Here is a 14563-nt window from a genome sequence, read left to right as displayed (position 1 = left end):
GATTTATAATGTTTTCTGGTGTTATTACAGAAAATACAATTTTCTGATGCATTTTTTCACAATGGATTTTAAAGTTGTTACTCTTCCCTCTCTCTCTTTTCCATGGCAACTTGTAAAGGATAAAATTATATGCAGTAAAAGTAAAGTTCAACAAATTATGGCTGGTTATTTATTTACAGGTAAATGATGTTTGTAGAATGGAGTATGTTATTGCCAAACAACACCAACTCATTGGTCGACAACTTCCAATTCCTGATTGTGAAGACCTTTCTCCAATTACCTCTCCTGACCACCATTCTTGCATTCGTTTAGGAGTACAGAGTGAACCTTTGGTTGAAGGTAAGTTGCATCATATCTTTTAAACCTGTGAGAGCTAAATAATTTAGCTCAGGCATCTAACTACTTAGTAATTTTCCAAGTTTTTGAAAGATTTACATTTTGGCACTAGTTTCACTGATATAGTAAATGAACGTTGAATTTTTATTATAAATTGTTGCTTATGTTGAATGTTATTCTGTTCAAGTCGATGAGAAGTGCTATGTGGGAAATGGTGAGAGTTACCGAGGAACTGAGAGTCGCACAGTATCTGGTCGTATCTGTGAACCATGGAGTGAGAACCAGTTGTATGTACGAACAGCTGATTTTCCAGAACTTATTGGTGGACATAATTACTGTCGGAATCCAAGTAGATCTGAGGACCAACCTTGGTGTTTTGTTGCAAATGAACGCTCTGTTACCCGTGAAGTGTGTGCTGTTAGTGTTTGCAGTAAGTATATAGTCCTTCTTTGTTTAGTAGTAATTTTGAGTAAAAACAGTTTTCAGATGAAAAAGTACGTCTTAACCATGTTTAAGGTAAAAAAAAAAAAAAAAAGAGGCTTGCTTCCTGGTTTGTATATAAATTGATGGAGCTGTCATTTGAAGGAAAAATATTTAAATGTGTCCCTTCTGATACAAAATGTTTGAGAAGTGATTGCTTTACTGATTTATTTCATTACTCAAAGTCTGTCAAGTTTGTGAAGTAGAAGCATTTGCATTAAGGATAAGAGATATTGTTAAGTCAGTGGGAATACTTTTAACTAACAGATTATTGTGGGTTTAACTGGAAAATGTAGAGTTAAAAGAAAAAGTACAAGCAGTACCTCTAGACTTTTCACTATGATATTTTGAAGAGTTTTCTCTTTTGGAAATTCAATTTTATTTGGCCCTAATGACACTTAGTTGAATCTTGAGTATGACAGAGTAATGAAATGAATGTACTGCTCTGTTTTTATTGATAAAAGAAGTTCTGTACAGTGCAATACACATTAGTAGTTACGCGACAATGAACATGTGTTTGTATAAAAACGGGACAGTCACGAAAATGTGTATGCATATACATTTATATGTACATACCTTTTTAGTTTTGTAACAATAATATGCAGGATTTTTATAGATAATTTAATACTTTGCAGGTGATAACACATGGGTGTATGTCTTGGTTGTTGCTATTGTTGGTGGAACAGTGATCCTTTCTTTGGTGATTGCCCTTTGTATGATGCGAAGAGCCAAGTCTCCAAAGCAACCTTCACCAAAAGCAAAGACAGTGGAACTGAATGCTTTGCTTCCCAAACAACAGCAGTTGAGAGCTCGGGAATTTCCTTTGGCCAATGTGAGGTTTATGCAGGAGTTGGGAGAAGGGGCCTTTGGTATGTAACTTTTTAGCTTGTTATAGTATTACTGTACTTGCACTTTTGCGTAGTTTTTAATCAGTGTGTGTCATATTCATGGTTTTGTTGATAGATTTCATAGAAGATAACTTTTTGCATTTTAAATGTTCTACCTTGGATGTTAAAGGTTAGCATTGATTCATATCCTTTTTAAGGTGTCAGATTCATTTGTTCTACTAATATGTGTGTTGTTTAAAAGATGGCAAGGTGAACTTAAGTTACTTTGATCTTGTATGAAGTAAAGGAACTCCATTCATGGGAAATTCATTTCACTGATTCATGAAAATATTATCCTATTGTTAAATGTAAGCAGAAATATCAGTGGTTTATCCTCCGGCAGAATAATGCATTTCTGTCTCTTGATATCAAAGTAGTGATATAAACATGCAGATTTCATGTAAAATTGTAAGTTATAATTTAATTTTTCTGTAATAGAGATGTTAATTCAGGAATAATGTACAAAGTGAAATTAGACCAGAGTCAGATTTGAGGACACCTAGTGGGCCTGAAGGATTTTTTCATTAAATAATGGTAAAATCTGTTATATATGGATAGCAGGGTGGGAAGAAAACAGGGAATGGTTGATAGGTAAAAGGCTACTTATGTGCAGATCTGAGGAGTATAATAATGTGCAGATCTGTGGTGCAGACACACTACAAAGTAACTTTGCAGTGCACCATGAAAAGCATTCATTAGGAAGCATTCCCCTATAATTTAAGGTTTGGAAGAAAATGCTTAAAATGTCTCTCAGTATTTTGTGCAGATCTACCAAATGGTAAATGTTATATGTACATAGTTTTATAAACTAATACAGAAGAATATTATTTTGAGGTACTATTATTATGTTAAAGGAGCCATTACGTATATTGCCTTCTGAGAATATCAGTAGATCCTGAGGTTATTCCTATGAATTATGGTTAAAACATACATTACATACATTTGTAGGACCAAGTTTTCAGCCATTATCCATTTTCAAAGTTTTGCATGTTAAGAGTTTTATTGTTTCAATTTATTTTAGGTAAAGTCTACAAAGGAGAGCTGCAAGGCATGAGCCCAGATGGTTCTTCTGTGTTGGTAGCTATCAAGACGCTGAAAGAAAACGCCACTGCTAAAACACGCCAAGATTTTCACAGAGAGGTGGAGCTAATGACTGACTTGCGTCACCCTAATATTGTCTGCCTTCTGGGAGTTGTAATGAAAGAAGAACCAATGTGCATGTTATTTGAACATATGTCACAGGTTAGTACTACAGAATTATAGTTTTTCATCCATTGAAGATAGTAATGAATCATTTGGTACCCAAAGATTTCAAAGGTACTTGTTCATAGCACAAAGCCCACCCCATCCCCTCAAGTTATGGGTTGTGGTTAAAAGTTTCTACAGCTTTGTACAAGAATAATTTGATAACATGATTTTCCATCAGTGCACATCCTTAGAAAATTCATACATTTGCAGTGATAATATGCTCAGCTTTTGTAGATGGATTAGTCTTACATTAACAAGTTGATTTTTTGTTTCATGCAGCAAATATCTGAGATTTTGAATATATTAAACTTACAAGTATGTTCAGTATTATAAAGTGGGTTATAATTATTTGATATTTAATCATTATTAGTGGCTTACATACATTATCTTTATAAGTTTATGGTATATAAAGCACCAAATATATTGTAAAAATGTGCACTTTTCAAAATTTTAGTTCTGATAGTTAAGTTTGAACAAGAAATAGGCAGGGTATGGCAGTAGTTGGGAAATAGTTGTCAATATCTGAAGAAATAAATGGCTTTACAACAAAAACACCTTTTTCTATGTTAATGATTTTAAAGTAAAATTTTGGTTGTGACCTTGCAGGGTGACTTGCATGAGTTCCTGATCTCTCACTCACCAAGGTCAGATGTTTCAGCTTGCAGTGACGATGGCATGTCCCAGGTGGTCTTGGAGCAGCCAGATATGCTTGTCATTGCTACACAGATCGCTGCTGGTATGGGATCATTTGTTTCTTTGCCCTTTTTATTTTTATTTTGCCATAACCAGAAGTTTGTAAAAAGAAGCATCATTATTAAATACACTATGATGTTGTCAGTGTGATAAGAGCAGTTTATGTTTCTGCTATGAGTATTGGTATGTTTTATTTTGAGAATTTTTAGTAGAGAGCTGTGTATGAGTGACTTGCACAAATGCAGCACAATAGACTCTAAACTTCGTAATCATTCATCCTATCAGGAGTCAATCAAGAAACTTATCTTTAGTACTGCTGCATAGGAGAAAGTTTTTCCTATATGAAAAATAATTTTTAAATTGATTCTTCTTTAATTATTGATCCTTATGTTTACCTTGGATTTAAAAGGCTATGCCTTTCAGTTAAATGTTTGTGCTAGTGTAGGTATCTAAAGTCCAGTTTCTGTTTGGTAGGTATGCCTTGTAGAATAATAAGGCTTATATAATTATCTTTACCCCCAAACATTTATTCTTTGGAATGCGTGAAATAATGTTGTGTACTTGACCAGGCATGGAGTATTTGGCAAATCATCATTATGTTCATCGTGACTTGGCTTCTCGTAACTGCTTAGTTGGAGAAAATCTCACAGTCAAGATATCTGACTTTGGCCTTTCCCGTGATATATATTCGTCAGATTATTATAGGTGAGTTTAGATGTTCTTTTTTGTGTAGTAACACTTATAAGGTATCTTTTGTTAATATAATGTTCATAATATTTGTTCTCCAAGATTCATTTTTTCATTTAAGGTTAGTTTATGTAGAATGGATCATTTTAATTTACTCGGTTATTTTTAAAGGATACTGAAAGGACGTTACATCGTTTAGATGGAAGGCATGAAATCCAAATTGTTTTGACAGATGGTAACATTTTATGGAATGTAATCCTCAACCCAGGATTGGGAATCCTAAAGTATATAAACTATACAATAAGTGTATCAGTATTATAGATAATACAAGTAGATTTTCACAAATCTGGCAAACTTTAATCTAGGTACTTAACTAACTTGGCAATAAATACAAATTTCCCAGGCCACTGCACATTGTTTTGGTTAAACTAGACCTGTTTTGCAGTATATATTGACTTGTTTAACCCAGTGAATAAGGGAAGTGCAACCCATGCTGTGAAAATCAGTATATGTGTGTGTTTATGTGATATCCAGAGTGCAGTACAGCTCTATGATATATTCCTCATCAAGACATTAGGCTATCATATTTACACACCAAAGTAATTATTGTATTATTAAAGGATTTCAAAAAACCATACTATGATTAACACTTCATACATTTACATTTAAAAGTAAAAGAGGATTCAAGTGAAACTTATGAAATAGGTATTGCAACACATACATACATTACAAACCTACTGCATTTTCAGGAAGTTTAATTAAAACTAGTGAACATTGGGGAGTAGGAGTTTTTGATGATATGTAACTGTTTGTAATGAAGACTAAAGAAAAATTATTCTTTAACGATGAAGTCAAAATATACCCTTTTACACACACTGAGAATCCTGAAGCTATGTGAGGACTAGTTTTTAATTATATTAAATCTAAATCTAGCAAACATTCCTATCTATAACTTGTGAAAGCAGCAGTATTTGATCATATATGTCTGCAATGCCTTTTTGTTGGAGGTTTTGAATAAATTATATTAATTTTTTTACTGTACCTTTCTGTCATAATGTGGCTCTGTACTGATTGCTGTGCAATTTCTTTCAGAGTCCAAAGCAAAAGCTTGTTGCCTGTTCGATGGATGCCTCCAGAATCTATTTTGTATGGAAAATTCACAACAGAATCTGATGTGTGGAGCTTTGGTGTTGTATTGTGGGAAATATTCAGCTTTGGACTGCAGGTATAGTAATTAATACTGTTGGACTTGCAATGTGTAATAATATTTTTTTCCCCACATTCTTCCAGTTGTTATGATCCTTGGCATTTTGTTCTTTTATACTTATGATTGTACTTTTTCAGCCTTATTATGGCTACAACAACCAAGAAGTCATTGATATGATTCGATCACGGCATCTCTTGCCGTGTCCTGAAGAGTGCCCTCCTCGTATATACGCTCTCATGGTGGAATGCTGGCATGAAACTCCTAACAGAAGACCTACATTTAGGTAAGAGTATCCTTGAATTTGACAGCAGTTTTAACAAGTTACTTGAAAAAGCGAGGTCCTCTTCACTCGATATCTTGTAGGGAAAGTCATGTTGATGGGTGCTTAGTGTATTTGCGCATATATTTTCAGCTTGCATATCCTGAAAACATTCATAATCTTAATTTAAGGATAGAAGAAGAAAACTAGCATAAGAACAGTAACTAAGGAAATCTTATAATAAGAATTGAAATAATAAATTCCATACCCTGAAGATTACTGTACAGTATTCACATTAAATAAGTTGTCTCCTACAAACTAGAGAAATGATTAAAGCAAGACCCATAAAATCATAGCATATTTTTTAATAATTTACTGTAAAGTCACAACTAAAATAAAAGTAAGACATAACACAATAGCCCTAAACAAATAGCTTGAGCTTGTATATGAATGTTAATTTTTTTTATACAATTACATACCATTTTTATATATATCACAATTACAAACCCTCTGTGTTACTTTCACAAATTTAACGAGTGAATTTTTTATACAATAAGAATCTCGGTGTCACACACTTGTGTCTTATTCACCAGGGAAGCCTTGTTTTTGGGTTGTTTGCAATTAGTAGTTTAAAGCTAAAAAGAAACATTGTTTAACTTGCAGTTACAGGTTAACGAGATTTGCAGTCATATACAGGATGAATTAACATAAGTCGAGTGCTAACGTGTTTAAACATATTAATTGCTTTCAAGAGAAAGGAATCTTAGACTTGACAGATCTTTTACTGATAGTGACTGAATCCTAGTTCACTCATTTTCTTTGGACTGTACCCTTTCAGGACAGAAGCAATCTTTCTCTTCCTCCTAACTGGTGTTACAGCCTTTTTGTGGTCCCTTTATTAACAGAACATCTCTGTTCTGTATAGTTTATAGTGTTAAGCTGAAGTCTAAAACATCTTGTCAGAAGCCAATCTCAAGTTTCTTCAGCTGATATGATAGCTTTAGCAGCTTTTAATCCTGTATCAGCACTGGGCTTTATGGCCCAAATTTCATACATTCGTTCTAATCCTGGACACAAATTTTGTTTTATTTTTAAAGCCTTGGTTATGTGAGTAGCATGTGTAGTACTGAAGAACTATGATATTACAGGAATCGGTCAGACTTCTTTTAGGTCAATATTTCTGACTATATTCCGGTCAGACTTCTTTTAGGTCAATATTTCTGACTACTACAATCTTGGTACTACCTACAGTATGCTTTCTACAGTGTACTGTAGACAGTTCTAATGGCTCTATGCTCCATCCATTTGGTTCTTTCTGTTCTTTTTTTTTTCATTATTCTCTCTAGCTTTGTGTATAGTTGTCCAAATGCCTTTTTGTCCTGATCCAGTTTTCATCTCCTATTGGGAACAAATTTGAGCTGGCCTTTGAGAGAGTAAAGAAATGATGGGATGCATCAAATAAAAAACTGGTAAAATATGGCAGTGACACACTAACTGCATTGCTAGTCTCTCAATTGTTGAAGTTATATTGTGACTGGTTAGTAGTTAGTACTTTGAAGTATGGCTTAACCACCAATGAAGTCTGGTGGTGTGTTTAACGGTTGGTGGGCCTTACAGAGGCTTGAGCAGTTAGCATGTCTGTCAGCTTGAAGCAGCATGCTTAGCTGTAGATTTTGGCAATTATTCCTTGACTAATCTCAGTGCATTCTAGGTCTGACACTATATTCCTCAAGTTTTTGAAGTGTGCTATGTTGTTTGTGGCATGCGAGTTACCTAGGGCCTCATGTAGGGCTGCAACCATAGCCAGTGCCATAGCCTGTGATCCATGCCATCCACAATTTGTGTATATATAATAAATAAAGCTTAGATTTTCAACGTGATTGTTTTTACACCAGTTTTTTTTCCTTTTTTGGGTTAGATGTAAAAATTAGTTTTCTCCTCTCTTCTCTATCCTGTGATCTGTTTGCCAGAATTCCCATCATTCTGCACAAGTTGTTCCCACCATACTTCAATAATGAATCTTGCAGTCTGTGGTCACATCTTTTAAAAATCTCCAATTTTCTAGTCATTGCCCATTTTTCTGCACTTTATATTTCTGTGCAGTAACTTTCTTATTGGTGCTCTCAACTCCTTTACTGTCTTGGATCATTCTCCTTAGGACCTGTAGTGGTTGCTTAGCAGGTTGTGTGGTCCCCAAGCTCCACAGACAAAAACCACCAGGCCTCAGGTTCCCAGATAGCGTGAGGCTGGAGGTTGAATGGGTCATTTTTGCAATGCAGCAGTCAGGTCACAAGTACTTGCCCAACAGACCTGATGCAGGTAGACTTCCCCAGTCAGGCATCATATCTGAGAGAGTTTTGGCTGAACTGATAAGCTATGATTTCTCCTTTTTAACAAGGGGATGGCGGTAACTTGTCATATGCACCTATCAATTTGTGATTGACCCAGAAACTAGGTGCCTTCTGACCTGTGCTACCCTATCTTTAGGGCAGCACTTTTTTGGTTCTTTGCAGCTTTCCTAGAGTGAGAGAATTCAGGCAGATCTCACTATGGCTCAGGGCCTTATCAGTCAGTTTTGCATCCTTAGGCCAGATTGTACAGGAGGCATAAGAATTATTGCTCCCCTGCTCACAGTTGTGACAAGGAGCATGGCATTTTTGGGAAGAGACTTGGCTTAAGCCAGTGGAAAGACTAACCCCTAAGAGGTGTCTCCTACATAAAAGGTAGTGGTTTATCAATATGTAATGCCAAAGGAACAAAGTGCTTGATGACAGCAGGTGCCGGGGGGGGGGGGGGGGGTTACCCAACCTGTGTTGTTCCCAAGTTTTGATAACCATTTCATCTTGCATTGAGAAATATCTTAATGGCTTTTGTATTTTTCTAAGGAAAAGTACAAAATACTATGAAAACTTGTGATATAAGTTTGGCATACATAAAATTACCTAAAGCAGTCACATTGTGACTGCCTTAAGAAATTCGGAAACTCTATGGACACTCACCAGCTTACAAATTCTGTGAAGACTTAGTAGTTTTCTGTGAGCTGTATGGCCCCCTTTTAATCATGGTTATTTCTCAATGGGCAATAGTTTCTTTCTGCTCTTCTGTTCAGAGGAAGTTTTATTTGTGACCGTTCAGTAGTATTTTCCAAGAAGCAGTGGAGCAAGTATGCTTAATATTTTGCAGTTTCTTTCTTCCCAACCTCCATCAACTTTTCCTTTTTATCGTATAAAAATGTATTCCATATTTATCTCATTTGAACTTGGCATTCTTCTAGATTCCGTATTTATCTCATTTGAACTTAGCATTCTTCTAGAATCTTCTCAGGTTGTCATAAGTACGTTTCTTTACTCTTGTTTATTTTGACCTGTACAGTTTCCTTGGTAGACTTTCCCACTTTTCTTCCTTTGTATACCCTGTAAAATTTCCGTCTTTGACCACCTCTGCTCCCTTTATGTACCTCGCCTGCCTTTCCTTACGATGTTAACCTTTTTTGACTTCCAACTTTTCAGCCTTTGCCTTTTCTCACACAAACAAAGTAATGTTTCCCTCTGACTGCCAGCTCTGCTGCTGTGTGTGTTTTGTACAGGTTCTTTTCACTTGTACATCTTACATTCTCACATGTGTGTATGTCTTGTAAAGTGTATGCTTCCGTAAAACTTCGAAATTCCTTCTTTGATTTCCAGCTCTGCTGCCTTAAGTATTTCATATAGTTTTTGACTTCTGCCTTTTTGCCTTTTGTATACCTTGTTAAGTATTCATCCCTTTTTGCCTTTTGTATACCTTATTAAGTATTCATCCCTTTGTAAATTGGCATGTAGACAATATATTATGTTTCCCTCTTTTTTTTTTTTCCAGCTTTTCTACCTTTTGTTGCATCTTGTGAAGCTTCCTTACCTGTACCATGATTATAAATTTTTTTTTTTTTTTTTGATCTCCAGGTCTACTGCTTCTTGTATATCATTTAAAACTTCCTTCTTTGACTTCCAGCTCTGCCTTTCCTCACATGTATATCTTCAGTTCGTTGACCCATAGTGGGGTGGTGCAATCAGTGCACCTTCAAGGTTCTGTGCAGTATCCCTTTGACCCCTAGCTGCACCCTCTTCATCACTTTTACTGCACCTCTGTTCTTATTCTTTTTCTTCCATCTTACTTTCCACCCTCTCGTAACAATTGTTTCATAGTGCAACTGTGAGGTTTTCATCATGTTACACCTTTAAAACCTTTCTACTCTCAGTTTCCCTTTGTGCTAAATGACTTCATAGGTCCCAGGACTTGGCTTTTGGCCTAAATTTTATGTTCCATTCCATTCACCTCATCTGCCTTTCTCCACATGTTCATCTTATAAAGTTTCTTTCTTTGACTTCCACTTTTCTGCCTTCATGTATCACTCATAAGCATACAAGGTAATGTTTCCTTCATTGGCTTTAAGCTCTTTTGACTTTCCTCACTTGTATAAAGTTTCCTTTTGAGAACTTCCAGGTTTTCTATCTTTTCTATATCCAACTTTTCTATCTTTTCTATATCTTGACCTTTTAAAATTTCCTTCTTTGACTGACTTCCTTCTGTTATGCCTGTGCATATAACACACATATTCAAGATAATGGTAACTTCAAGCTCTTCTTATAGTTCTTCTGTTTTTCCTCACATGTACTGTTTTTACTGTATACTTGTCAAGTTTCTGACCTCTAGGTCTACTGCTTCTTGTTTAACTTGTAAAGTTGCCATCCTTGAATTCTAACTCTAATGCCTTTGTGTCTTTCCTCACATCTTTTAACTTTCTTGTTTGACTTCCTTCCCTTGTATAATCTCACACACACTAAGTGAATTTTTCCTCCCTTGACTTCCATCTTGTTTGCCTTTCCTCACATCCAGATGATAAGCTCCCTTCTTTGACTTTATAAGCTTTGCTGCCTTTATGTATCTCTTTTACAGTTTCTTCCAATGTGAGCTCTTTGTCCTTTTGTGTATCTTTGCAGGTGTCCTTCTGTGACTAACACATATTTTGCTTTTTCTCACATCTTACATGGACTGCCATTTCTTCTTACATGGACTTCCTTTTCTTCTGCCTTTCCTCACGAGTTTAATTTGTGAAGGTTCTTTCTTTTTGACTTTCAGCACTTCTACTTTAAGCCCCCATCTTTTTTCAAGTCACCGTGAAGCTCAATTTATGATGCAGTACCCATTCCCTGAAATTATATTAAAGTTCCTTTACTTTTCTTCTTTCTTTTATACAGTTCAAAACACAGTTTTGATGAAAGAACATTCTTCTCGTTTTATTGAGAGCTATATGGCAAGTTGCTTGAATGCACATGTATAGAATTTTTAGGCTATGTAAGTGGGTAGCAGCAGCAAAATAATACCCATATGCTAAAGGGCATGGAATGCTAGAGGCCTTCAGTACTCATTATTATAAAGATCAGTTGGCAAAGGTTAATTGCAATTCTAGTCTACTGTTAAACAGAAAATGTAATAATGTAATGGCAGAAAATGAGTAGGGAATTTAGATGCCCCTTCACTCACTCAACTGAATAAGAAATAATTTAGGTCCCATCCACTAAGATAATAAAATCAAGAGTATAATAAAATATTAAACATTGCAGAAAAATTTTAAAATATGAAATTTTGTTTTATGAATTGTCACAAAGTTTTCTGAAATGTTGACTATTTTTTTTTTTGTTTACCTTTTCAGAGAAATTCATGGTAGATTGAGGTCCTGGCAGGGTTTAGATAATGGGGGGCTGGTGGGGACCCTGAGTGGAAGTGTATCCGGTCATTCTGGATCACAACACTCCAGCACCGGCCCCTCTAATAACACTGGTTCCACCAACCTCTCGTCTAACACCCATCCACCGCACATGCCACGTCCATATCATCCGGGACCACCTTACCCACCTCCTGGCCCACCACCACCACATTCACCTGCGTACTCTGCTCCTTATCAACCACCACCGCCGCCAGGAATGATGCACGGACTGTATCCACGTTTGTCAGCTCCTACTGGACATACACAGCCGGTGTACTTGGCTCAACGTAGTAATGTTCTGGGTGGCTCCCCTGTTACAGTCCGAGTTGCACAACCACAGAATATGAATGGAGGCAAAGAAACTCAGCTGGCTAATCTTTGAACAAGGTTAGCGTTTGAAAGGACAGTGACTTCTGTTATCTGAAAATAGACTGTGGAGTGTATGATGATATTAGTGTATATAAGAGATTTTAAATGTTCCATACTATTGAGACAACTATATTAAAAGACTTGGAAATATATTTTAATGAATTAGAGACTTCTTTTGGAAGCACTAATTTTACCCTTTAGTTTCTTCATGAAAAAATGTTTGGAACAGAAAAATGCCAAAAAGTTAACAAAATTTAAATCCAAACATTTTACATATGTGGTCTATGCAAGTATTTGTATCCTTTTTATATAAAAATGCATTTAACTGAAATTACAATCAGCGACATGCCTATTCGAATACACAAATTGCTACCAGAGCTCAAATGTGGTGAAGATTTGCCCCCTAATTGATTTGATATGTTTGTGTTTAGCACTAAAACTAAACTATTAAAGTGATAAATGTGAGTGCTGGAACAACAAAGTAAAAACATATGTGAACATGAAATTTACAGTATACAAATGCATTTCTTGAATCAAAAAGACAGTGCACTTCTGTTGATATATCAAGTCATAAACTTTTTATCTTTAAGGTTTTAAAAGTTTCATCCAAATGTTCAGATCTAGAAAAATGAACTATTTTTGATGGCCATGCTGTTGAAACTGCACATTGCTTGCCATTGCTTTGTCATCAACACCAGTTTAACAAGTTAATCTATTTGCTGAAATGCATTAAGCTTTAATGTGATATTTTAAAACTTCATGAAAATGGTTTTCTTCTTGAATTCCAATACCAGTAGCTATTTCTTTCCTTTAATTGGGGTTGAAGCCCCTCACCCATTAAAAAAAGAAAGAGGAGGAAGGTTTCAGAGTGGAGGAAAGTTATTGATTTCATCCTGATTCTGTTCATACAGCTATGAACAAACATTTTTCAGTATTTAAAACTTCAAATATAATGCTGGTTATTTTTAACTCTTTCAAATTCTTATCTACAATGTTTTTGATGCACCCTTTACTGAAAATAATCTTGATACATTGATAACTGTTCCTTCTACTCCCCACCACTTTGTAACCAAACTCTTATTATAGCAATATTACATGTATTTTTCCTTATTTGGATAATTAATATTGTTTGCACAATGCATTAAATAATACTTGTTGGAAGCTTGCAAACTCGAGAGTTCTTGTAAGATAGTCCATTATTAAATTACTGGTCATATAGCTCTATGTACAGCAGCATAATAATGTGTTTGGTGTTATTGTGTATCTCAAACAACTTATCTGTTTGTGGGCCTTTGATGTGCCAGATCAAATAGACAATTAGTTTGACAGAAACTTATAATACATAAATCATATATATATATATTATATATCTGGATACATCTTGGCTCTATATAAATGAAAAAAAAAACATGGCTGTAAACTGGTTTAGGATTTTCCCCTAATGATTTATATTTCTGCAGGCTTGCACTCTTTAGATAAACTTGGAAATCCTAGTCACTAGTGGAATAGCCATTTTGTTAGTTTTATTTTGTGTGTTATTATTTCAATGTTAGACTTTTAAACGAAGATTTAGGAAAAGTGATTTTTTTTTTATAAGCAAACGATGTCAGACTATTGAAGGTCTTCTATTGGTATTGAAGATCAATATTATAAAATCAAGAAAATGTAAATAGTATTGTAGATTATGCTATTTATAACAGGAACAGATCCTTTTTAATAATATACATACCACATCCAGTCTTTTGTACATGCAAGCTGTGGTAATATATGGTAAAATAAAACAGTTCTTCATTCAATCTCCTATTAAATGTAAATGCTCTCTAATATTATAGTGTGTACAATTTCTATTGCTATGACGCATTTTCACATGTTGTGGTAGTGCTAACAAAAATTAATAGCCTCATGTGACTGGCTGTTGCACAGGAGATTGTCTCAAGTCATAGAATTTCTGAATCAAGTTTTCAGTTCAAGAATGAAGTTGTGTTATCAAAAATCAGTGCCACTTGCTATCACAGTAAAAGAGCAGTTCTTCCTTTTAGCCAAAAGTCCCTTCTCAGTGCTAGTGTCTTTTTATAAGCATACCCTATACAATAATACTTACAATTAAAGCATGTTCTACAAGTTTTTGTTACAAGTAATAGGTAAAAATTAAAACTGGCATACACTGGTTTATGCAACTTTACACTGACTGGCAACTAATGTTAAAAACCCAAACACAAAAATCAAATAAAAAACTGCCAGTTCACAAGTTTTAAAATATAATAATAGAAAATAATGTAATGAATAAAATCATTTAAAAGCTTACCAAACAATAAAACATTGTCTTAATTTCATTATGTTCAGTTCTAGGTGGCACTGGTTATTATTGGTAGTGTATTCCAACATGCTTGAGTATGTGCTATTTGCAATGTTTCATTTGCACAGAATTTTTACATGATAATATTTGTCCATACGGCTCAAAGGAAAGTTCCTGCTGTCTGTTAGTGCTACCAAGCATCGTGTTGTACCATAGGACAATAAGAACAGTCTAAAAAGGTGGCCTCCATAGCTCATGCTTTTGGCAAGAGATCATGAAAAGGTATGGATTTTGGCTTATGCCAAAGATAAGGAACACTCATCAACAATAACAAGAGGCAACATCTATGAAGGAAAGG

General features: G+C 35.0%; 1 protein-coding gene across 2 annotated transcripts in view; it reads left to right on the top strand.

The window, feature by feature from the left end:
• Positions 1-13690, top strand: part of LOC136825766 (tyrosine-protein kinase transmembrane receptor Ror-like) — an 803750-nt gene extending 790060 nt beyond the window's left edge. For both annotated transcript variants that reach the window (XM_067082612.1, XM_067082613.1), the window contains 9 exons: positions 180-339; positions 524-766; positions 1452-1685; positions 2725-2945; positions 3558-3687; positions 4214-4349; positions 5424-5556; positions 5676-5821; positions 11487-13690. In XM_067082612.1, coding sequence (XP_066938713.1) covers positions 180-339; positions 524-766; positions 1452-1685; positions 2725-2945; positions 3558-3687; positions 4214-4349; positions 5424-5556; positions 5676-5821; positions 11487-11922 — 1839 coding nt within the window. In that variant the 3' untranslated portion in view covers positions 11923-13690. The remainder of the gene's footprint in view (positions 1-179; positions 340-523; positions 767-1451; positions 1686-2724; positions 2946-3557; positions 3688-4213; positions 4350-5423; positions 5557-5675; positions 5822-11486) is intronic.
• Positions 13691-14563: the final 873 nt, after the last annotated feature.

This window comes from Macrobrachium rosenbergii, chromosome 39 (assembly GCF_040412425.1).
Source record: "Macrobrachium rosenbergii isolate ZJJX-2024 chromosome 39, ASM4041242v1, whole genome shotgun sequence".
NCBI lineage: Eukaryota > Metazoa > Arthropoda > Malacostraca > Decapoda > Palaemonidae > Macrobrachium > Macrobrachium rosenbergii.
Note: the sequence above shows the minus strand (reverse complement) of the source record. Positions and strands in the feature narration are given on the sequence as shown.